Here is a 22,879-nt window from a genome sequence, read left to right on the forward strand (position 1 = left end):
CTGCTTTAACCTATCATCTGGGGAATAGGAAAATAAAAGAGCACAGGGGCAAATGTCTAAAGATTAAAGTTCAGACAGAGTTGGAGGAAACAGACAAAATCCAGCTGACCTCTTATGTCATCCCAGATAACATACTCAGGTCAAATAAAAAAACTGTACCCTCTAAACTCAGCTGATTTTCTACCCTTGAGGGAACATTTCTACTGTCTTGGTTGTCTTGAGTTGGGCTGAAAAGTGGAACTCCCAGGAGTCTGTGGATGTAGTGCAGCCGGCCGGGGCCCACACCTGCAGAGGCTGGGCACCCGGGACTCTTAGGTGGACGTGGCTGTGTCCTCACCCATTTCTTCATGAGCGAACCATGCTCCTTGAGGTTTTTAAGTCAAGTCTACATTGTGGAGTTCTTGTGTTAAGGTGAACACTTGAGATATCCATCTTCTCCTCCAGGCACGATCCCGTGGCTCTACTCATGACCAAAAGCTGGGACTGTTTTCCCAGGAATGGGAGAGAGGCAGCACCTGACAGGATGGAGCAACCCCAGTGGGCTATGGGGGAGAGAAGTCGGATAGACCGTCACCAGGAGCTCAACAGCGAAAAGGGCAGTGCTCACAAAGGAAGAAGAGTGTTAAAACTGCAGAGCAACCCCTGTGGTCAGGCCGCATTATACAGACAAGGACTTCATTCGTCATCAGTATTTATTAGGCGCCTATTGCGTGCAAGGCACTATGCTAGGCGCTGGGGAAGATACAAAGATCTGACGAGACTGCCCTCAAAGAGCTTACAGTCTAGTATAGGAGCATACACCGGAGGAGATAGTTTAGGTGTAAATAACCTTCCCCCACCCCACCCACAGAAAGGAAAAAAAAAAAAAAAAAAAAAAAAAGGAAAGAAAAAAGTTTACTAGACTTAGTTTCATCCATTTTCTTTTAGTTCAGCAGCTTCACATAAAAAGCGTAAATCCAAAAGTCTTTTAAAATGCATCCTTTTACTCGTAAACAAAATTCATTTTCTTTAGAAAAAATGCTGTTTATTGCAATTAAGAAAATCCTCAAACATGTCTTCAGTATTTTCATGAATTTTTTTTAATCAATCTGTTATTTGTGAAGTAAACAATTTCCCAAGTTGCATCAAAAGGTGCAACAACTTTTTGAAACATCTCTTTAAACTGCTGGCAGTCACACATGATGTACACAGGCTCTCTAAGAGGAAAAGCTTCTGAAAGGAGCAGGTGTTGTGTACGGTCAAAGTTCACAGCTTATGGTTTTTCTCTCTACACTCATTTCATGTCAGATTCAAAGTATTATAAAATAGCACCTCCAATAACCAACACCTCAGAGATCCAAAGCTTTAGGTCACACTAAGCTTTACGTAGAATAGTGAAAAAAAATGTCCATTGTAACCATACAGCCCACCTCAGCGCTATTACCAAGCTGGCCAGACCCACCCAAGGACGGTAAAACAACTCCAAAAAAGGAAATTTGAAATAACCCACCTTCCTTTACACCCTTAAGAACTTTCTCAAGTTTTCTATTATTTTCCTTTAAGCACAAAGAAACCGAATCTCATCAATCGGGGGAAAATAAACAGAACAGAGCTGCTTGTCCACTAAGGTTAACCTGCTACAGAAAAGGAGTATGTGAGCACATTTACAATTAGTTCACTTCTCACCCTAAGTATTTTAGATAAGCATTCTGCAATTGTTCCCCCCTCCCCGGTATCCTCTGGCTCAGGCATTTCTAGTAATACTTAGGTTTAAGTCTCAAGCCTGGGGTCTATATGGAGACTTTGTGAGACTTCTTGAAAACACTGACACTAAGGTAGATGCTACGCTCATCAAACTGGACACAAGGTCATCTGTTTTCACAGATGGTGGAATCATGGTCAACCAACAAAGCTGCGCGCACCCACAGAGGAGTTCCTGAGACAGAGGTTTCTTCTTCCTCTGTTGGAGCATTCATGTCCTGAGCGGTTTCCCATAGTTGAGTAAAAACAAAAAATTATTTAACCATTGTGCTGGTTGGGCCTTTCTGCTCCTCTTCCTCACCAAACTCCAAAAAAAGAGCAGGTGGGCTGGTCAAATAAACTATAACTCAAGTAAATTTCAACACTCACCACTCGCAAACTGAGAGACCCACTCACCACACAGAGGTATAAGGCGCTCCTACGCCAGCACCTGCACCTGACAAGGCCTGCAGGTCTACTGGGCTCGCCCTCCTGAGTGAACATACCCCATTTTGCAGCTTTGACATCTACAGAGACTAAGTTTCCATGTGGAATATTTGTACAAACTGTACAAGGTTAAGTTTTCTGGGTATAAAATCTAACAGGAACTAAGTCAAGTCGGCACGAACAGTTATGTTGGTCTTTCGGTCATCTTGTCTTCAGGCCACTAAGGGGCTCATCTGTTCAATCTCTCTCGCAAACAGACACCACTTATAGACTTGTGTGGTTTAAGTCAATGAGTCCAACTCTGGCATTTTACAGATAAAGAAACTGAGACCCTGAACAGTTTAATGAAAGTGCTGGGAGCCACACCCAGTCCAGTATTCATGATAGGACAGCTCTGACCTTTGACAGGAACACATGCTCTCACACACAAAAGCCGTTAAAACCAACGTAATAAAATGGTGATGCATTTCCTATGAGGTAAATACAACAACTGTTAGCTTAAACCTACTCTTAGAAAACATTAGCCCTTTTTGGTTACTGCTGATAGTGTAACTACAGTGTTTGGTCTTGCTTTTAAGGGTAATTGATCTGTAGTTGCTTCCTTGAGGGTTATTTGCTTACTGCAGAAAAAAATCATTTTAAATATGAGCATATATTCAACCGTGTATTATTCTGCATTTAATCTCTAAGTCATTTCTGTATATATTTGGGTTCTTCTACTTTTAACATATGTAAAATTTATGCAGCGAATGAAATGAGATATTATCTCTACAAAAGTTTTTGGCAGCTTGAGGGTGTCCAGGGTAACATAAAAAAAAAATTATGAAAACTCTAAGTGAATTTTGATTAGTCTGTAATCTGAGCTACAGGAGAAAGGACAGGCTTAAGAGAATTAATCTGAGTCAAGTTTTAACTCCCTTTCTTGGTAGCTATGCAATCTCAAAGCAATTCAATAAACTTCCAGGTTTCAGTTTCTTCATCTGCCAAGAGCTAACATTTGTGCTACTTACCTCATTATATTATCGAGGATAACACACAGTAAAATATAGGAGAGTGCTTGTAGGTGGAAAAGCGCACCGACAAATACTATTATTACCCCAGTAATTATTAAAATGTGGACCTACAGAAAATTTTAAATAATTACCACTCAGTGGCACAAGGCATGCTCACGAGAACAAATATAACTCAGAAGGTAAACCATGCAAACATTTTCAACTTTCAATGGCAATGCTAAAAATTCACACAAAGATATAATACAAAGGAGCATTTTTAGAGAAAGCACTGAGACACACATATTTGGTTGACTTACGAGACTTTAAAATGAGTTAGAATGATTTACAGCATATAAAGAGGTATTTAGTCTTTAAGTGGAGAAAGTTGCTAGTCCCCTGTAAGAAAAACAAGCATTATGGGGCATTCCTAAGACAAATGGAATAAAATTCCATCACTTTTGGCTATTTTATAAACCAGGTGTCATTTAAATTTTTCCAGTAATGAGACAAACCCTAAAAGAGAATGTCCACTTCTGAATCACATCTGATGAATGCAAGGCATAAAATACGGCTCTTAGAACTCCACAGGCACCTAAAAGTTCTAACTACTCTTCATGCTCACTTTATATTCCATAAAGAATCATGGACATACAGGGAATACCTCATATATTTTTTTTTTACAAAGCTTTATTATGTAGTTGTCTTATTTTTATAATACTCCCCTCTGGTGACCCTTCTGTGTGTGTTCTGTTTGTAAAATCAGGTTTACGTAGCACATTAGCCTTTCCCTTCAAATATGACTTTTGATAATTAGTTCTTATACCAAACAAAACAAAACAAAACAAATGAAGATGCAAGGAAAGAGAAAAACAAGATATGATTCATTAAGTATAAAAATATGTTGTTTCAAATTCAGAATAATTTAATAACTCTTCGTTATTTCATATGTATCTGGAAATGGGACAGATACGTGACCTGATCCTGTCACAAGAGGTAGAATTCCAGCATTTGGTACAACGTTCCAAGATAGAGTTAAAGTGACGTTCCTGTTTCCCCTATAAAAAGATATAATAAACATTTTTATTAGATTTCGGCGGAAACATTTTTAATTGCTTAAAAACATTTTAACTCAAGCACTGGGGTTCAAATACTCTAAAACCAGTCCTCCCAAACCTTCTAAAACCCAGGAACAACGCTGGAAAACCAGCATGATCTCTGCAGGCACCCCATGATGACCTATCTAAACTCACTGAGTTACAGTGCTTAGAGTTATCGGCCAAAAAGCTTAAATGAGTAAAACACAGAGAATATATGAAGAGATCTGACCTACTCATCAGAAGGCGATGATTTGAAATCTAATTCTATCATTACCTAGACTGTGAACAAATCACTATCTCTCATGGCCACCATTTTTCATCTGCGAAACCACAAGTTTGGTTCCAACGGCTCTCCCCTCAATTCCTTTCCAATGTTTACTCACAAAGCTTAAGAGCTACAAAATGACCTAAAATCTCATTCTAATTCCTTTGCTGGGCATGAAGGGAAACGGGGGTTCAGAGAAGTTAAGCACAGCTGGAACCCTCAGTGTCAACTCCTTAGATGGACACGCTATTTCCTAAATGGCTCCATGACAACTTCGCCTCACATTCCAGAAGAGCCCCTTTGCCAACTGCAGTCCTACTCCAGGTGGGCAGGCCCATGTCCCCTGCGTACGGCAGAGTGGAAGCAGCCGTGGGCCCTTCTTAGTGTGACTGGGCCATTTCACTTACTGCAAGAGAAATGAGTGCTCATCTTAGACCTGTTTCTATAAAAGTGTATTTCTACCCAATCTTCCAGTTCAGATCTGTACATCTTCTCTCTCAATATCCTTTTTACCCTCTGATCATTTTCTTTAAAACAAAAAATACATTACATCATTCTCTCCCCTGCACATTTAATTACATGTAAAGGATGACAAAGAATTGCTCACTTGAGGCCATTTCCATCGTCAAAGAAAAAATATTTTGTTTTCATGTCTTTCAACAGCAGCTTTGGATTATCACCTCGCAGAACAATCTTGTCCCAAAGGACAACTTGGTTCAGGGCCTACATTAAAATGAAAATTAATTAGATAACTCATCAGGAATTGCATCTTTGTCACTTCAAATTAAAAGCAGTGCTAGGCAAATAGTTTAACTTACACTAATGAATACAACTTTTGAGGGAATTGCTAAAATCCTAACGTATACAACAACAAAGCGGATAGATACAAGAAGTTGAACTTTTCTAGGACAAAAGATTATTTCCCTAAAGGAAATCCTTGCTTTTGTTAAAGCAACTGCACTACTTAGGGCCCTCCATGCTTACTACAAGGTCTTAGACCCCTGTGTGCTCCAGACTGAGGCCCTGGGACAAACAGAAGGGATAAGAATTCCTGGAAGAGAGCATTCTCCTAAATCACTTTTCCCTACAAAATTTCTGACACTCCAACTCACTGTGGGCTCTGCACAGAGTCAGGGAAACTGAGACAACTATTCAACTATTCCTGTCCCATCTCACTGTTAATACAGGTCTCTGCCGCCAGATTAGGTCAGAATACTTACGTAGTTCCAAGGTCTTTAAATTATCAAGGACTCACTACAGAAATGAAACCTTCTAAACCTTTTTCCTTTACGTTAATCATAGGTACATCATTGTTTTACTATGGAACATTCTAGAAGTCGATTCTTTTAAGCCACTATTTTGACATATAAAAAACAAGTTCTGTTTGGAAAATTAGGGACATAAAATGAAGGGAAAATGCATTTGTGACCACTATTAATCCCAAAAATCTGTTCTTATTAAGCTATCGCCCATGATTATTAGCCTTTGAGGCCAACTGCTCAGCATGTGGTGACTACATTCACTAGATTATTTCTAAGACGGTTCAAATCCTCACCATAAAGCTTCTTTCTAACATTAAACAGAAACATCAAAACTAAAGAATATAGATAATCAAAGATATGCCAAAGTGAAATGATTTTTTATGTACATTTATTCATTCACCAAAGCAATGATCTGTCAACTTCCAAGTTGTATTAACTTACTAGTCACACCAGGCTAAACCAGAATTATAAATATAATTTAGGTATGCCTGTTGCCAAGGTGACACATTAATCTGGATATTTTGAGACTTGTAGAATGATATGTACATATACAGTCATTACTCTTACCATCCAAAGAGCCTTTTCCATCTGCTCCTTTTAACATTTTGTTGATTCTCAAGGGCAGGGATCAAAACTTAACCCAATAATCCTATGCCTAACCAAATATTTGGCACAAAAGCATGCTCAAAATAAAGGTAAAATGAAGTACTAAAATCCAGTTAACTAATTGAACCAATCAAAAGATAAAGTTGATTAATTTTTCATCCCTTGAAAGTGAATACAGTTCAAATAAAATACAGAAGTAGACATATCTCTAACTACAAATTACCTCCAGAGTAATAACAAACAGGAGGGTGACTTAGGTAAAAACAACACAGAAGCACATTTTGATTCCATAGATTTCACCTTCATATTTTAATTCATTTATCACAATCATTCAGTTAACACTTTTAGGGGATTTCTGTTTTAGCAAGATTCTATAGAAAGAGCTCAACCCTCACTCTCATCGGCAACAAAAGCTCTAAATCAAACCATACCGATAAATTTCAATCACAAATAAATAATTTTACTAGTGTTTTAATCTAATAGCTTAGTAGCTTTTAATTACAAAACTTCTGATAAACTCTAGTTTGCGGTTAAAAAAAGACTACTTTTTGGGGATCCCTTGGGTGGCTCAGCGGTTTAGCGCTTGCCTTCAGCCCAATGCATGATCCTGGAGACCCACGTCAGGCTCCCTGCATGGAGCCTGCTTCTTCTTCTGCCTGTGTCTCTGCCTCTGTGTGTGTGTGTGTGTGTGTGTGTCTCTCATGAATAAATAAAGAACATCTTAAAAAAAAAAAAAAGACTACTTTTAAGTACCAAAATTGGTGAATCCCATACAACACCAAAGCAAAACAAAATATTTTCTCAACAGACAGAGATGCTAATTTTAGATATGTGGCTTAGCAAGACTATCAAAACAGCTCACGTCTAAAGAAAAATAAAAGTATTTAGACAGATTTTAAAATAATTGACATTCAAAAATTTGTTATTCTTACAGTTTTTGATTACATATATTCATGGGTAATGAGAGTTGTAAACACAGGTCACAGATTTTGTTGACTCAAATATCATGTCATCTTTTCTCCAAAGCTGTGGAAAGATGACTTTAGCTTAAAGAGTCCTACACCTGTGTAGCAATACCAGCTCCCCATTTCCTAGTACACTCATATTTCAACAATATCCTTTCTGATTTATCATTGGAAATGGTCTCCACAAAGATTTTTAATCACAAATAATCTTGAGCACAAACCCCCCCAAAATATGCATTTTACTTACACATTATGTGCACAGTACACTTTAGTATTTTCATTAGATGACATATCACTGGTAGGGAATGTAAATTTGCATTTCTTTTTCCTGTTTTTAAAGATTTTATTTATTCGAGATACAGAGAGAGGCAGGGACATAGGCAGACTCCCTACGGGGAGCCTGATGCAGGACTGGATCCCGGGACCCCCAGGATCAAGGCCTGAGCAAAGGCAGATGCTCAGCCACTGAGCCACCCAGGTGCCCCTTGCATTTCAAATAGTATCCCTGACCAATGTTGAATTTTCTCAGCCAGCCTTTGATTGGATCTTTCTAGGCTCTCTTTTTCTAATCCATTAATACGGTGCACAGCTCCAAAGAGGAACAAACACATCTGCTCTGTTGCTTTCCTGTTGCTCACGTGTGGTTGAACCATTTGCATGATTTTCAGTGTGTAATTTCTTGGCAGGAATCTTTATAAGCCTCTGTTCCATTTTGTGAGGAATAGTTTATTTAAAACCAGGTAATATAAACCCCCTTAACTGGATTATACTGCACAACTTTACAAAATTCTGAACGTGAATGAATGAACCGTGCATGTAGTACGGTCAACCTTCCGGCCTGCAGAACTCCTCCTCTTCTCCAGAGCATCTGCATGTTGTAGGGGACATCTGACCACCTGACTATGGGACCAGGTGTGAGTGCCAATGTCAGTCCCTATCACAACTACTAGTAAGGTTTAACTTCTTTCCCTTTTATTTTAAAGGGAGAAATACATAGCTCTGTGTCCAGTACAGCATGTAAGGAGCTTGGAAGCTGCCGCTCCATCTTAACATCAAGAAAAAAAAGCTAATGAACTTAAAATGTGGCAACTCTTCCTAGCTCTGAGTGGTTTTCCTTATACATTTATGGACTGCCCTGCATGCACCTCATTCTAGGGACCACAGGACTAGCTGCAGAAACAGAAATAAGACAGAGACTACCAAAGGAGATATTTTCTTGGTAGTCACCCCTCTGGAAGTTTGTGATTTTTACCAAACTACTCAGGTCAGACATTTTAAATATATACTATTCATATTCTTTCATAAACAATGAGGTTTTAAATATCTATTAAAATACATCTATATATACTTACATTATTTTTTGTTGAATATTCTGCTGATAAATAAAGAAACAACTGCTTAACATTCCAATCAAATATATTCTCTAGATGTAAACAAATTAAGGAATATATAAATCATAAAGCAGCATACAACTTTTAAACCAATCTTATTCTTAATTATCCACAGCAATACTAATAGAAAAAAAAAAAGGCGAGGTGGCCCAGAAACAGTCTGAACACTAAATCAATAAGAATATACAGAAGATATACTATAAAGTCCAGCTCATTTCAAAATCAAAAACATATATATGTTTAAGTTTATATATGTTTATATATGTGTGTGTGTGTACATGTGCACATATATCAGTGAGATCATGAGCATCATCCCCTGTGCCTCTAAGCATTATTAGCTGAGACAGTTTGGTTAATAAGAAAATAACACAGCAACACAAAATTTAGCTTTCTGTAACATCGACTAAGTCTAAAAGGATTTAATCTTTCAAACACATTCAATTCCATGGAAGTTCTAGAATAGAACCAATCATCACAATTTAAATTTACTGGTAAGCAAACATGAACTAGCTCACGTAATTAAACCAAGTATAATAAATTGTTCAGGTTGCTTTTGGACACATGCCAGTAAAAATCAAAATGTCTCAGTCCACGAAGTGCTTTGGTAAGAATATGCCACTGAACGTCAATTTGACTTCATCAGCTTACCAGAGAGGGAATAAAATAAAAAGCTCTCAAGGATTAATTTATAAGACCAGTGGCACTGAGAAACAGAGTTAGCGTTTTATTTTTATTTTATTTATATTTTATTAAGTATTTTTATTTTATCTTATTTTATTAAGTATTACACATAAGTGTATTAAGTATTACACGTAAATAGCTACATCATTTTATTATATGCATTTATATGCACTGATAGCAACATGTTCATTATTTTCTTTTAGATATGTGTATCTGCTAAGAATTACTGTTGTAGAATTGAGAAGTCTAGGATAGTTCTTTCTAAAAACAGGCACAATTTCAAGTTTCAGCAGCAGCATTAGGAAAATCCTACTAAACTACGAATGATGAGATTGAGAATATATGAACACAGTAGTTGAGATGTCAGGAAATTTCACTAAAATCCACCAGATAAAATTACTACCTTCGTAAGAGATCCAAACTCCCTCTTACTGGAGTAGATGGTTTTAAAACGACATGCAGACTTAAAAGCAGACATACCAAGTTTCCCATAGGACTCTTCTGGCAATATATGCTATGTCCTAAAAAAACTGCCTAGAGAATTAATTTCTAGTCTACTTCTAAACCCAATACCTTACTTCTAAAAAATCAAGTTAAAGTAATTCCATGGCAGCAAAGAGCCTTATCAGGTAAATTCCCCGGGTTCGTTATCTGCTTCAACTGTTCTGACAGTCGGTTTACAAAAGTCCAGACAGTGCAATTCTCATGGCCAATTTTAATTCAATTTTAATCTTTAAAAGGTGGATGTGATCAGACTGGAAGTGGAACAACACCGTGGAGATCTTAATCTAAGACCCTAAAAGAAGATTAAACTGGCCAAATGGACAGTTATATCAAAAGGTGAAAACTTGAGATTAAAATACTAAACCATCCCCAATTTAAAGTGCAACGCTTTCAAATGTAAGATTTCTCTCTTATTATGAAAAGTACTTATTAAAAAACCATAATGGGGAAAAGCTAATACGGTTTAACAATAATCATTCTGATAATGAATGACCTTCTAAACCTTAACAGATGCCAATTCACTTTTTTAGCATGTTTCTCTCTGCTATCATAAAATATGGATGTATTTCTTGGGACTCTATGTGAAATACTTCATCTCGGTAGGCTGAGCACCGGTAACATTCTTTCTATAATCCAAATGACCAGATCTTATTTTTTCTTTCTGAAATATAGATTCAGAAAGAACTCTCTCAGAGATTTCAATCTATTTAATGTTTCTGTGAAAAATTTAAAGTCAGTTTACAGGGGATCCCTGGGTGGCGCAGCGGTTTAGCGCCTGCCTTTGGCCCAGGGCGCGATCCTGGAGACCCGGGATCGAATCCCACGTCGGGCTCCCAGTGCATGGAGCCTGCTTCTCCCTCTGCCTGTGTCTCTGCCTCTCTCTCTCTCTGTGACTATCATGAATAAATAAATAAAATCTTTAAAAAAAAAAAAAAAAAAAAAAAAAAAGTCAGTTTACAAAATAAGAACTGGAGAATCCATAGGTAAATTTTCTCAAGGTGTGAAGGAGGAGGTATTAAGACTAATGGAAAGGCAGGTACGGAAACTTCTAAAGTTGGGCTGATTCAGGGGATAGTGGGACTCACTGGCTTGGCCCCAAATCACCCAACAATGTGTATTATAATTATAGGACTACAGAGAAAGCAATAAAATATTTCCTTAAAGGATATCAGCTGTTATATCAAACGTGATGAATCCCAGATCGCTTCTTTCTCTAGGTCCAGTGAAGTCTTCTACATTTTTTCTAAAAACAGAGATAAAAGTTTTAGGACCCTCAACCATAGCAGCACACACAATTCACAGGATTCCTTCAAGACCGGATCTAGGTGGATACACAGGTGGAACGGGAATCCCACGACGAAACAAGTAGAAATCCGGAAAATGTTGAGGATAAAATTTGTAATCCGATATAAAATTAGGCCTTTGGCTATATGCACCTACCTCAAAAGAGAATCCCTAGCAAGAACGTGGGGGGGCGGGGGGGGGGGGTGAACACTGGCTGTGGGGAGGGTGGTCCGAGCGGATGATGACCACCGCTGTTCATGGAGTCCTCACCGTGGGTGTCGGGTCAGGCCCAGCAATGTATTTTTCATCATTATCCAAATAGTTGCCACCGCAAGCCTATGTGCCCCGGGTGTTATTTGTATGTCAGACAAAAGGAAATTCAGGCCCAGGGCGATAAGAAACTTGCTCTAGATTAACAACAGCTAACAGTTCCTGAGTCTATTTAAGTCTTAAAAAAAAAAAAAAGAAAAAGAAAAAGAAAGAAAACAGTACCACCTAACAAGCAGCAAGAGGGAATAAAGGGGGGAGGGAGGGGGGAGACCTCAGTGTCAGAGGACCGGCCCGTCGGGCAAAGTAGTGAAGGCAACTAAGGTGGAAGCGCGAGCGGGAACTCGGTGCAAGATGGACAGCGAGGATGTGGGGACGTGAGGGTGTGGGGAGGTGAGGATGGACAGTGGGGATGTGAGGATGGACAGTGGGGACATGAGGATGCACAGTGGAGACGTGAGGATGCACAGTAGGGAGGTGAGGATGGACAGTGGGGAGGTGAGGATGGACAGTGAGGACGTGAGGGTGTGGGGAGGTGAGGGTGCACAGTGGGGACGTGAGGATGGACACTGGGGATGTGAGGATGGACAGTGGGGACATGAGGGTGTGAGGAGGTGAGGATGGACAGTGGGGACATGAGGATGCACAGTGGAGACGTGAGGATGCACAGTAGGGAGGTGAGGATGGACAGTGGGGAGGTGAGGATGGACAGTGAGGACGTGAGGGTGTGGGGAGGTGAGGGTGCACAGTGGGGACGTGAGGATGGACACTGGGGATGTGAGGATGGACAGTGGGGACATGAGGGTGTGAGGAGGTGAGGATGCACAGTGGGGACGTGAGGATGCACAGTGGGGGCGTGAGGATAGACAGTGGGGACATGAGGATGGACAGTGGGGACGTGAGGGTGTGGGGAGGTGAGGATGGACAGTGAGGACGTGAGGATGCACAGTGGGGACGTGAGGATGGACAGTGAGGACGTGGGGATGTGAGGCGGGGGGGGGGGGGGCGGCACATATGGAAGAATAAAGTGCCAGAGGGCAACTATCGGGGGCGAAAGGCCGGGGCATCCACCGCAGGGCCGCGTCCTTCTGAGGTCCCGGCTCCGGCATTTCGGCAGGTGCGCGGCGGCGGCGGCGGGGGCAGTGCGAGGCCCCCCAGGCTCCCGCTCCCGGCTCCCCCCGGGCCCCAACCTGGGCCGCGGAAGGCAGGCGCCCCCCGGGAAGGACGGGACCGCGGGGGGACCGCGGGGGGGGGACGGCGGCAGGGCCCCGGGACGGACCGACGGACGGACGGAGGGAGGGAGGGAGGGACGGAGGGAGGGCGGCCCCGGCGGGAAGGAGGCGGGCTCGGGAGGGCGGCGGGAGGGCGGGAGGCGGCCCGGGCCCGGCGGGGGAGGAAGGGCGGCGGCGGCGGCGGCGGCGGCTCGGCTGTTGTGTTGCTCCCTCATTGGCCGCGCGCGGGCGGGGGAAGTGAGGCACAGGAAGGAAGCGGAGGCACCGGCCTGACTTACTCAGAATTAAAATTTAAGAGCAAGCCCGGGAACTCGGCGGGCGGGGGCGGCGGGGAGCCGCGCCGAGGACCGCCCCGCGCCCAGCCCCGCGCCCCGCGCCCCGCGCCCAGCCCCGCGCCCAGCCCCGCGCCCAGCCCCGGCCCCGCTCCCCCGCGCTCCCCGCTCCCCCGCGGCCCGGCCTCCCGGCTCCCCGGCTCCCCGGCCCCCGCCCCCCCGGCCCGCCGCGCTCACAGCATGATCCGCGAGACGTGCAGCCGCACCGGGACGCTCCGGTCCTTGAAGGCGGTGGTGATGAAGCAGCCGAACGTGAGCGCCGCCATCACGCTCAGCGAGAAGGCGAACAGCGAGTTCGCCCGCGACAGCACCGTGTTCATGGCGCCAGTGGCCCGCGCCGCCCGCCCGCCCGCCCGCCGCGCACGCACACCGGGACCCCGCTCGGCCGCGGCCCGGCTCCCCGCGCCCCTGCGCTCCCCGCGCTCCCCGCGCTCCTGCCGCCTGCGCCCCGCGGTCCCGGGAGCGCGCGCCGCCGCGGCCCCGCCCCCTTCCGGTCCGGCGACGCGGGCGAGCGCGCGCGCACCCGCCGCCCGGACACACCCACCTCGCGGCCGGCCGCCGCCGCCAATCAGCGGCGAGCGGGGGCGGGGCTTCTCCGCGGAGGCCACGCCCCCTGGGAGCCCCGCCCCCTGCCCTGGTTCCCCTGGTTCCCGCCTCGCGGCCCCGGGCTCCCCCGCCCGCCCCGGCGGCCGCGCCTCACCTGCGGGGCGTCGATCTGCCCTGACAGCCTGCGGCCGGGCCAGCTCCCTCGCACGTTTGGAAGCTGCACTTCACAAGACTCTTCCCACCTCCCACCCCCCTTTGGCAAATGCGACCAAAGTTACAACAGTTGTTTGCAGGGTGGGGGACAGGGAGAAGGGGCCTCCCAGGTCCACCAAATGCAGGCTGCCTTTGCTCTCTCCGCGTCCAGCCCTAGTCCGGTTCCTAGTGATGCTTTGCCTTCCGACTGCAGCTAAACCTGTTTTAAAACGGATGCTCCCGGTTTAAAATATTTGCATTTTAAATGCGATATTAAACTGCAAAGTGGTATCTCCCATAACTAGAAGAAGGACTTCACTGGGTCCTTAGCATCAAAGGAGATAACGACTGGTGGACTTGCTGTACAGCACAATATATAAGCATTTTATTTATTTATTTTTAAAAGATTTATTTATTTATTCATGAAAGACACAGACACAGAGAGAGAGAGGCAGAGACACAGGCAGAGGGAGAAGCAGGCTCCATGCAGGGAGCCTGACAGGGGACTCGATCCCGGGAATCCAGGATCACAACCTGAGGAAAAGGCAGGGGCCCAACCACTGAGCCACCCAGGCGTCCCTATATAAAAAATTTAAATTAGTGAGCCAACCAGACAAAATGGCCCTGCATCTGAGCTTTGCATTCAGGTTCTTCATCCCCAGGCCCTCTTGTCTCAGAGCCGCTTTTTGAATCTGGCCATTCCGTCCACTGTCTTTGGTCCACCTGTGTGCACTTGACTATTTGCCTGCATGACAAGTTAGCTCCCTTGGTGACTGGTGCATGCCCCTCATGACACACCAGACTAGTTTATTGAGCACCCTTGAGGGGGTATCAGAAATTACACCAAAACCATTGGTTTCTGAGATCTATATACCTCACCCTCCCAAGGAAAAAGAAGATGAAGAAGCCCTGCCATGTTCCCTAGACAAAGATCTCCGAATTTACTGGGATTCTTTGAATAGTTTAGGCAGTTAATACCCAACTTCTTGCTCACATCGCCTAGACTCTAAGCTCTTAGGAAAGTGAGAGGCTGCTAGAAAGCCTTCAGCATTTTTTTTATTAAAGATTTTATTTATTTATGAGACACACAGAGAGAGGCAGAGACATAAGCAGAGGGAGAAGCAGGCCCCACACAGGGAACCGGATGTGGGACTCCATCCCTGCACCCCAGGATCCTGCCCTGAGCCCCCCGGGGCATCCGGATCCTTCGGCATTTTCTCAGTTGAAGAACCTAATCAACTTTATTTTCTTTCTGGCCTCCTCCGATTCACTCAGAAATGCTCTGTTGAAACGGTATCTCTCACGTAGCCTGGTGAACATCTGGTCACTGGAGAACCCACGTACCTCCCCGGCATGCTAGTCCCAGCTAAACAACCTCAAGGTTGGCTTTGGGGAATTACCCTGTTACAATATATTCAGGCCACTGAAGTTCTAGAATATGTAAGATCCAAAAATTCAGACCATGCCTGGTGAGGTTTATTACATTCTTTAAAACTCATTTGAGTAATCTTTATTATCGAAAAGCTTCTAAATACCCACAGGCAAGCAAAGCCAGCTGCATCTGGAACGGAAATAAAAGGGGGGGGGGACATAGTTATGGGAACTGTGTAGAAGGGTTAATAAAACAGGCCGGAGACGTCTATCCTTAGAAGTACCTGCTTGCACCATTGGCCTTTGGCTGCCATCCGGTCTTTGAAGGTGGTGGTGATGAAGCAGCCCAAGGTGAGCGCCACCATCACACAAGGCCAACACCACAGCACCGTGCTCATAGCCACTGTCTCCTCAAGCCCTGAGGAAATTGGCTGGTAAACAGTCCCTGTCCTGATATAAAACTTTTCCTAAATGACAAAAGTGACTCACCGCACCTAAACTGTTTGTTGAAACAATGTGGCTTATGCCAAACACCTGCTTTCCTTCTGGACGTTTGGAATGCCAGAGGGGGTCTACATGACCCTTCCCAAGTGAAAACCCTTGGCACGGAGTCGAATTCAGCACAACCTCTGTGACTCCACTGGGAGAGGAGTCTTTGAAGTTTCTGCCTGGTTTCATCCAGATTTCTTCCCATGTGCGTTTTCTCTTTACGGATTTCACTTTGTAATCCTTTTACTGCAATAAGCCTTGGCTGTGGGTATGACTCTATCCTAGGTCACGTGAGTCCTCAGGTAGCAAATCTCCAAACCCGAGGGGGTCTTGGACGCCCCAACACAAGTGATACTGGAGAGCTTGGTTCTTGTCTCATGGAGTCGAAGAATGAATCTCCTAGACACAGGAGAGTGAGTAAAGTGATAGAAATTCATTAAGCAGAGATACAGAGAAAACTCTCAGAAGTGAGAGGGGTCCCAACAGGGTTGCCCCCCGAGGGCTTTTGGGCTGGCCTTTTATTGGGAACCTAACCAGGGAGCCCAAGGCCCTGAGATGTCTTTGTGCTGTCCCAAGTGATTGACATATGGCTGTTGTGGGGGTCTGGTTAATCTCTGGGATTGTCTGGTAGCCATCAAAGGGGGGATACTCCCTAACACTTTGGAGCCAGGGAGCCTGATCTATTTATTTTTTTCTGTTTTTACTGTCTTAGCTCTGTGTCCTTGGGATACGTAGGAGCCTGACTCTGGACCATTCGGTGTCCTTGGGATTTATGCAAGCCCACAGATTTATGGGAACCCGATTCTGGGCTTTTCCCTTATCTTTCCGTGCCTAGCCCCATCTGCCCCTAATTCATTCCAACATCACAAGGACTGTCTCCCACTTCATAAATCTTAATATAAAAATGTCCTTAAGGATTTCTACCAAAATCTAAGAAAACTTAGCCCATTGTATTCTGTAAGGGAAGGAGGAGCAGGAGTAGTAATTTTTTCTTTATCCTAAGTCTTATGAGTGTGTTCAGCGTCTTGTTCAAGATGCTCTACTGCTTACGCATTTTGACTCACCACACTTTGCATTTATTTGGTTGGCCTGGTCTTCAGACACCTTCTCCTCTCTGTTTCCAATGCGTGAGGCAGGCCCTGTTTGTGCTGTTAACTCATGCAGGCGCATTTCTTTGGGTTCTTGATTTTGAGTTACCTGTTTAATCTTGATCTTCACAGTCTTCTGCTTTTACACATGTCCACAGCACAGGATGGGAGGGTGTTTTCACTACTTGTTTTAATCATTGAGCCATTCAGTGTCTTCATCAGCTCCTCTGGCCTCCCCATAAGGGGAACAAATCAAGCAAAATCCATTAACTCAGTCAAGTATATTCTTTGTGTGGATTTATTGCTACTTTCATGCTCCTTATTTATATGTGTAAGCTGAGGAGAATTTAAAATCGATATATAACAGAGAAGGTTAGAAAACTCTGAATAATATGAAAAATTATTTTTTTCTGAGAATTTTTTTTTGACTAAGAATACCTGAAAAGTTAAGCACCATATGCAACTCCATTAGTCTATCTTGCTAACTTACAAGAAAGGAATAAGAAAATATCTGAATTCTTTGTATCCTTACTTTGAAAGGTCTACTCTGAAGGGAAAAGAAAATGTTTCAAAGGAACGTAATGATTTTAGCTCCTGGATGCTGGAATATGTATGTTTAAATTTTTTGCATTATTACATTTCTGTGAATCCTTATCCTAGAAGGAAGTAAGAAGTGCCATTCAAATGATGTGAATGTACTACTAAAGTTGAAATTCTTGAAGCACAGTCTGCTTCTGTGGTTTAATCATGTGTCATATTGCAGGAGTTAGTGGCAAGTGTAGGGTATTCTGGAGCAGATGGGGAAGCAAAGGCCTTGTGACCTGGCCTATGATCTGTTAAAAGACGCTGAAAAAATAATCTTGCCATGTACCCTGATTTTATCACATAGACTGGCAAGCCTTGGTAACCCAAGGGTGTTCCCAGGATGGTGGTGATGCACGCAGCAATCAGCCTATGAGATGTAAGCTACACATGAATTCTTAGGGTGCTTTTCTGCATTTGCCTTGCTCATATGCTTAAGACATGGTTCACTCTAAGTTACCAGAGTTAGCAGTTGGTAATGTTTTTGACAGCTTTCCTGGGAAAGATCCCAAAGGATTCCTGACACCGAGTGATTCTTGACACAGAGATCCCTGGAAGAAAGTAGTGACTACGTCGCGTCTTCCTTCTTCTCCCAAACAAGATAAAGAAAAAGCAAAACTTTAGCCAATCTGCAAACTATGTTTCTTGAAGACTTTCCGTCTTCATTGAGTCTTTGGATATAGATGTGGATGCAGACAAGGACGTACATGACTTTACGCACTTCTCTTTAGTTCAACGGCTTAAAGTAAAATTCTTCTAGAATTATAAGCCCCAAATTTATGTTTTTAATGGAAGAATTATTATGTGTGTAACATCTTTTAAAAGTTATTTAAAAGTTTGAGGAGACTTGCTGGAATAAAATATATAGATGACGGATATCTAGGACCATAATTTGACTGTCTACATTAATTCTTTCAGGGATAATTCTTGGTAAATCTTTTCTCTGAAGTTGGGTTTTCTGGCCGCATAATCTTAACACATTACAGGCACCTATTAGGCTTGGAGTTTCTGATTGTAAGAGAAGAACCCCATGTTGGGGAACTTATAATAGAGGTAGCACACAGGCATTGGGCAGGTAAGTGGTAATTGAACAAGACGTGTCCACGCAGGCTGTAGAACGTTCATGGGTATTCAGGGTAAGACTCCCAGGTACTAAATTGGATAATCAGGCTAAACTTAGAGGTAGTGGTAGATTCTTAAGCCTATCTAAGATGGGGATGAGAATGGGAAGGGAATCATATGATTTGAGGATACACATGGCTCAGAAGGTCACTAAGAAAGCTATCGCAGCTGGGTTCTGGATCCCAGTTAGGGATCTATGATTAACTATGCTGCACTCCAGAGCACAGGGGTGTTGATACTGCTGATAATATTTCTTACGATGGTCAGGATTGACTGAACAGCTGCAGAACTGAATCTGTAGGTTATAGGGAGGGACGTGGGTGGTCATGTGTCATTGCCATATGAAGCTTGGAAACAGAGACCAGAGGGAGAAGATATGGGGAGAGGGAGGACTGACATTAAAAGCCTATTTTGACATTCTGTTTTACAAAATATCCATGACTATGTGAGGTAAATCAATAAAATCTCAGCACTTTTTTATCCGAGGATAATCACAAACCTAAAAAATAAGTCATGCAAGTGAAAAATGAGTTGTTTTTAACTCAGTTATTCTGTGGACTTTACCAAATATTTGAAACTTCAATGTATTTGCAAATATAATATGTAAGTGACTATAATCGTGTGGCAAGTACTGTCTTAATGCAAAAGATACTTTTGAAAACTTTCAAATTCAAATAATTTCCTATTATTCAGTTACTCTAACTGTTCATTCTGTAGAATATAGAGAAGCCTGTGGTACAGATCTTTTCCCATTTATTAAACACATCTTGCTGCTTGCATTATATAAACCACCTATCATAATACCTGAATCACATAGGTACTCAATAAAAGATAGCTATCCGTATTGGCACTGCTAAAAGACAGTTTTATCTAAACACTCATTTTAAAGTAAAGAATACTTGTTTCCAGTGGCATGGTTATACTTTGTCCCCAAGATTTTTTTTTAAAGATGTATTTATTCATGAGAGACACACAGAGAGAGGCAGAGACGTAGGCAGAGGGAGAAGACTTCCATGGGGAGCCTGATGCGGGACTTGATCCCAGGATCCTGGGATCACAACCTGAGCCGAAGGCAGATGCTCAACTACTGAACCACCCAGGTGGCCCTTTCCCCAAGCTTTTATGTAATAATCACATTGAGATAGAACAGAGCATTGAGTTAAACACCGATTAGCAATTAACGCCAGAGGTGATATGTAGAAACAGTGAGTGTCAGAGACAGAAAGAAGACACTAGGCCTACATTTCAGAGAGGACTGTAAATTGCTTCAGAGATCACCTGTAAATATAAACCTATTAAGTAGATTGTTTAATTTATTGGCTATTACCTGAAGTAGAAGAGTGATAAATGGTTGGGGAGAGTAGGGTGGGGGGGGGGAGTAGAAAATAGAACACTCATCCAGATTCACAATCCTAGGAGGAAAGCCACGTTTCTAAAAGCTAAATGTGAACAGCACTGCCACCTGCAGAGAGGACACCCAGCTCTCTGGGGCCTGGGAAGGCACTGCTTCCATCGCAATGTGACAGCAGAGATGATTAGAACCCCCTCTCTGGTCTCATTTAGGCACTCAGGGCTCCTGAGAGCCACCGCACAGCCACATGGCACTCTCAGGTCTGCCATCCTCCTTCTCCAGACCAGGCTGTAGCTCCAAGTGGCTCGCTGTATTCAAACGTGAGGTCATGCCAAAGCTATAAAACAGATGTCGGATGTAGCTGAAATACTAAATAGTTTGTGACAAAAACCCAAGAATAAAGGAGAAGCTGATTTCCCACAGTGTCCTTCTGCAACTCTTCATAAGGCTCTGGCTCTACCTTTAGAAGGGATCTCGTTGTGGGGGGGCAGGGGGAGTGATCTCTGTGAACGAGTGAGGCCCTTTAATGATCCGTTTATTCACAAGCCTGCTGTGGGCCTAGCACTGTGATAGCCGTTTCATTTCATTTCCTAGATACGTGATAATGCACAAGACACTTCTAGTCCCAAAGCTCATGGCTTATAGCCTAGAGGCGGGGATAGACTTTACACAACAAATAAATGATTCAAAATTGTAGTAAGTGCTGTGAAAGCAAAGAGGTTGCTGAGTAGATGGTAAAAGAGATGAGGCGCTTGAGAAGGTCAGTCGGGAATTCTTTCAAGATGCTTCCAACTGTAAGAAAAAAGCGGAACCAAAGTGGTTTACATAATAACATCTCTCCTCTGAACACGTAGGGCCTGTGAGGTACAGCCTCATGGTGGATGGATTCGGTGGCCCATCTGTGTCCTCAGGTGCTTGGGTTCCTCTTTCTGCTCTGCTGTCCAAAGCACCTATGTCCTTTTTAAGCCTGGGTCTTTTTAACGTCATGTCTCAAACAATAAAAGTTTATTTTTCTCGCACTTAACGATGGTTGCAATTGGGATTACTTGTATTTTGTTCACATCTAGCATGAGAGGGAAAGAGAAATAAGCTTATAGACTAAGTTCTTCCCTTCGGGCTAATTGAGCTACCTTGGTAGAAAGACTGCTCGTTTTCCACCAACATCGCTCATCCTCAATTTTTAGCAGGGCACACAGCCACCAGGAATAAAGATTACATTTCTCATGTTTCCTTATAACTACATATGGCCTTGTGACTAGGTGTTAGCGATGGAATGAAAATGAAAGTAATTTATGCAATTTCTGGGATATATTCGTACAGGCAGGGATTGATGCCTTTCCTTGTCCCCTTCTTCCTTCCTGAGCATCTGCAGCCACATGTTGAAGATGACAAAGCAATATGCATCCTGAGTGCTTGACATCCATGGCCGTACCTGCCCTTGACCATCTCTCCTCTCACTTCTTTCAAGTGAGGAAAAGCACATTTTTGTGTTGTTCAAACCACTCCTGAGTGTGTTTGCTGCCTCCTGCAGCTCCCAGCAAATGCTCTCTAAGTCATCGGCGAGACAGAAGCATGCCATGCACTCATTGACCGATTCCAGCCAGGGCTCTTCCCCGAACTGAGGATGTGGTTGAGACTTCCCGAGTTGCAGAGGTTTCACGAGGAGGGCTGGATGACATCAAGGAGTGCTTAGGAAGGAGGAAGGGTTGCTGAGTGGCTGATCAACAGTGACCACTACGAGGATGATTAGTTAACCTACCAGGCAATGAGAGAAGGGCTCGGTAAGACAGGATCAAAGTGTGTGTATGTGTGTGGAGTCTCTGAGCAAGAATCAGTGTGGCTGTGGATGTGTGCACAGGATGGAAAGAAAGTCACTATGATAAATGAAGGGAGGAAACAACATAAGACAGGGCAGGAGTTAGGTTACACAGGCCCTCATTGCAGAGCTGTATCCATGTTTGCCCAGGGCTGTCTGGTTTACCGTGTTCTACTAGAAAAAATGTAATGCTATTTCCTTTCACTTTCAGAAATGTCCTGGTTTGGATAAAAAATTCCAAGAGCATGCTACAAATACAGCCCATGTTAAGAAATTTGGCTTTTTAAAATACAATAGGATGTGGTCTTTATCCTCATTTTTGTCTCAGCAAAGACATCAGGCTTTTGCGGTTGTCTCAAATTTTGTCTTCTAGCTATTCCCTTGTTTCCCTAGGTCAAGCTAGAAAATGCTTCCTGAATTGGCTGCCAAGGTCATCTAGCCTCACAGAACTGATAAAAAGCCCATTCCTGCCTCTTCTGAGCCATGTGACATTCCCTACAAGGTTGCTTTTCTCAAGCTGGATTTCTACTCCAGCAGTGCAATGACTGTATGAGGAATCTCACCGGGTTGTTGCAAACTATATTTCTAGGGTTTAAATATTCTTGCTTATCAAAATGTAACTACCATACAATCTAGCAATTTGAGTTCTGGGTACTTATCCAAAGAAAACAAAAATGCCAATTCAGAGTGTGCACTCCTATGTTTATTTCAGCATTATTTACAGTAGTCAAGATGCAGAAGCAACATAAATGCATTCAGTGGATGAAATCATAAAGAAGATGGATAGAGGGGCTCCTGGGGGGCTCAGTTGGTTAAGTGTCTGACTTCAGTTCAGATCATGATCTCGGGGTCCTGGGATCGAGCCTCACATTGGGCTCCCTGCTCCACAGGAAGCCTGCTTCTCCCTCTCTCTCTGCCTGCTGCTCCCCCTGCTTGTGCTCTCTCTCTCTGTCAAATAAATAAATAAAATCTTTTTTAAAAGATGTGAGATATATAGAGATATGGATATACATATGTGTGTGTATATATATATATATATATATATATATATATATATATATACACATAGAGAGAGAATAGAATATTACTCAGCCATAAAGTATTCAATACAAAACAATGAAATCTTGCCATTTGTGATGAGGATGGACTAGAGGGTATTATGCTAAGTTACAAAAGTTAGACAGAGAAAGACAAATATGGTAAGATTTCACTTTTATGTGAAATCTGAAAAACATAACGATAAGCAAACAAAACAGAAACAGACTTATAGACACAGGA

The 22,879-nt window shown here is 43.1% G+C and overlaps 1 protein-coding gene across 1 annotated transcript; it reads right to left on the reverse strand.

The window, feature by feature from the left end:
* Positions 1 to 674: 674 nt before the first annotated feature.
* SPCS3 (signal peptidase complex subunit 3) lies at positions 675 to 13,508 on the reverse strand. The gene is made up of 5 exons (XM_038560497.1): positions 13,222 to 13,508; positions 11,099 to 11,172; positions 8,706 to 8,782; positions 5,128 to 5,243; positions 675 to 4,213 (listed from the first exon to the last, which is right to left on the reverse strand). Exons 1-5 carry the CDS (start codon positions 13,362 to 13,364, stop codon positions 4,081 to 4,083), a joined length of 543 nt encoding a protein of 180 aa, XP_038416425.1. The 5' UTR covers positions 13,365 to 13,508; the 3' UTR covers positions 675 to 4,080.
* Between the last annotated feature and the right edge of the window lie 9,371 nt (positions 13,509 to 22,879).

This window comes from Canis lupus, chromosome 16, assembly GCF_011100685.1.
Source record: "Canis lupus familiaris isolate Mischka breed German Shepherd chromosome 16, alternate assembly UU_Cfam_GSD_1.0, whole genome shotgun sequence".
Classification (NCBI taxonomy): Eukaryota; Metazoa; Chordata; class Mammalia; order Carnivora; family Canidae; genus Canis; species Canis lupus.

What these genes read in the sequence shown, in the direction of transcription:
- SPCS3 (XM_038560497.1), bottom strand. Translation starts at nt 13,364, where the DNA reads ATGAACACGGTGCTGTCGCGGGCGAACTCGCTGTTCGCCTTCTCGCTG. An exon ending in CACGTCTCGCGGATCATGCT is followed by an intron (nt 11,173 to 13,221) that starts GTGAGCGCGGCG and finishes CTCTGTTTTTAG; the next exon opens with AAAAAATGTAGAAGACTTCA. An exon ending in AATATTCAACAAAAAATAAT is followed by an intron (nt 5,244 to 8,705) that starts GTAAGTATATAT and finishes ATTTTAATGTAG; the next exon opens with GCCCTGAACCAAGTTGTCCT.